General features: G+C 42.6%; 2 protein-coding genes across 2 annotated transcripts; both read left to right on the top strand.

The window, feature by feature from the left end:
* The first annotated feature begins 590 nt into the window (after positions 1 to 590).
* Positions 591 to 1,145, top strand: LOC107472635 (uncharacterized). The gene has a single exon (XM_016092139.1). It carries the CDS (start codon positions 591 to 593, stop codon positions 1,143 to 1,145), a length of 555 nt encoding a protein of 184 aa, XP_015947625.1.
* A 147-nt stretch (positions 1,146 to 1,292) lies between these two features.
* Positions 1,293 to 2,162, top strand: LOC107472634 (uncharacterized; the record flags this gene model as incomplete). Its single annotated transcript, XM_016092138.1, has 2 exons — positions 1,293 to 1,624; positions 1,709 to 2,162. Coding segments are annotated over exons 1-2 (786 nt in total), but the record flags the coding sequence as incomplete, so codon positions are not given.
* Between the last annotated feature and the right edge of the window lie 23 nt (positions 2,163 to 2,185).

Below are 2,185 nucleotides of genomic sequence, written 5' to 3'. Positions count from 1 at the left end.
AAGGCATTGTTGGAGAAGAAGAATCTGAGGAAGAAGAATATCACGAAATGGAAGGGAATCACTCAAATCTGAATGCAACAGAGGGAGTAGCCAACAACAACAACAATAACCCCCCTCAAAGAAGAGTCCTAGCTTCATACACTTTTGCAAATCCAGGACATTGTGGGAGTAGCATCCTCACTCCCAATGTCAATGCAAACAACTTCGAGCTGAAACCACAACTCATTACCCTTGTCCAGAACAATTGTTCCTATGGAGGAAGCCCATTGGAAGATCCTAATCAGCATTTATCCACATTCCTAAGGATTTGTGACACTGTCAAATCCAATGGTGTGAATCCTGAGACATACAAGCTCCTGCTATTCCCATTCTCATTAAGGGATAAGGCTGCACAATGGCTTGAAACTTTTCCCAAGGGAAGCATCACTAGTTGGGATGATTTGGTGACTAAATTCCTAGCCAAATTCTACCCACCCCAAAGGATCATCAGGCTGAAAACCGAGGTGCAAACGTTCACCCAATTAGATGCTGAATCCTTATATGAAGCATGGGAGAGATACAAAGCCTTGATCAGAAAGTGTCCCCCAGAAATGTTCAATGAATGGGACGTGCTGCAGAATTTCTATGAAGGCCTGACATTGAAATCTCAAGAGGCATTAGATCACTCTGCTGGAGGGTCATTGCAACTGATGAAAACTGCTGAAGAAGCCCAGAATCTTGTGGACATGGTAGCCAACAACCAATACTTCTTTGCTCATCAAAGAACTCGCCAACCATCACAGAGAAAGGGAGTTCTAGAACTGGAAGGAGTAGACTCCATCTTGGCCCAAAACAAGATGATACAACAACAAATGCAACAACAGTTTGAACAAATGGCCAAAAGAATTGACAGCCTTCAAGTAGCAGCTGTAAACACAAGCCAACCATCAACTGTATGGGTGCAGAATGAAGAAAGCCAAGAAGAGCAACAACAGGAGCAAGTGCAATACATGCATAACCAAAATTCTGGACAGAATGAAGTTTATGGTGAGACATACAACCCTTCTTGGAAGAATCACCCCAACCTTAGATGGGGAGATAACCATAACCATAACCAACAATCATGGCAAAGAAACACAACACAAAATAACCCAAGAAACAACTAGCAAAACAACAACCAAAATTCATTCAGAAAACCACAAAACACTTACCCCAACCCCAACCATTATCCAACCCATAACCAATCGAGTGACACAATCCCAAATCCTAAGGAAGAATGCAAGGCGATACAATTAAGGAGTGGGAGAACATTGATGAGCAACAATGACACTACAAAGAAGCAAATGGAGAGCAGCAAAAGACCAATAGAAGATGAAAAGCCAACAAAGGCAGATGAAGCCGAGGATCAAGTTGTGACGCCAAACAAGGACACTGAGAAACTCAAAGAGAAGAACAACCAGCCACACAGTTCAAAAGAAGTGATTCAGGGACAACAGCAAGTGGGAAAGAGCATCACACCTCCACTACCATATCCCCAGAGGTTCAGCAAAGAAACTAAGGACCAACATTTTCATAAGTTCCTTGAGACTTTCAAGAAGCTGGAGATCAATATTCCCTTGGCTAAAGCACTTGAACAAATGCCTCTGTATGCCAAATTTTTGAAAGAGCTTATCAACAAGAAAAGAAGTTGGGAGGAGAAAGATACCATACTGCTTACTGAGGAGTGCAGGGCTTTGATTCAAAAAGGGCTTCCTCCTAAGCTTGAAGACCCTGGGAGCTTCTTGCTGCCTTGCACCATTGGGGAATTAACCATCACTAAGGCAATGTGCAATCTAGGAGCAAGTATTAACTTAATACCCTCATCTTTGATGAAAAAGCTGCATATAGAGGAAGTTAAACCGGTACAGATGTCTCTAGAGCTGGTAGACAAGTCAATGGTATACCCCAGGGGTGTGATTGAAAACCTTTTAGTCAAGGTGGACAAATTCATATACCCTGCAGGCTTTGTGGTTTTAGACTCAAATGGGGATGAAAGTGATTCCATCATACTTGGGAGACCTTTCTTGGCCACTGCTAGGGCTATCATAGACGTAGAGCAAGGAGAATTAACTCTCAGGATGCATGAGGAAAGCATTATCCTGAAAGTGTTTCTAGAACCACAAATTAGTGAAGAGGGAAGCAAGGTAGTCAGTGACTGTTTGCCAAA

The sequence above is a fragment of the Arachis duranensis genome, unplaced genomic scaffold (genome assembly GCF_000817695.3).
Source record: "Arachis duranensis cultivar V14167 unplaced genomic scaffold, aradu.V14167.gnm2.J7QH unplaced_Scaffold_216540, whole genome shotgun sequence".
NCBI classification, from domain to species: Eukaryota; Viridiplantae; Streptophyta; class Magnoliopsida; order Fabales; family Fabaceae; genus Arachis; species Arachis duranensis.
Note: the sequence above shows the minus strand (reverse complement) of the source record. Positions and strands in the feature narration are given on the sequence as shown.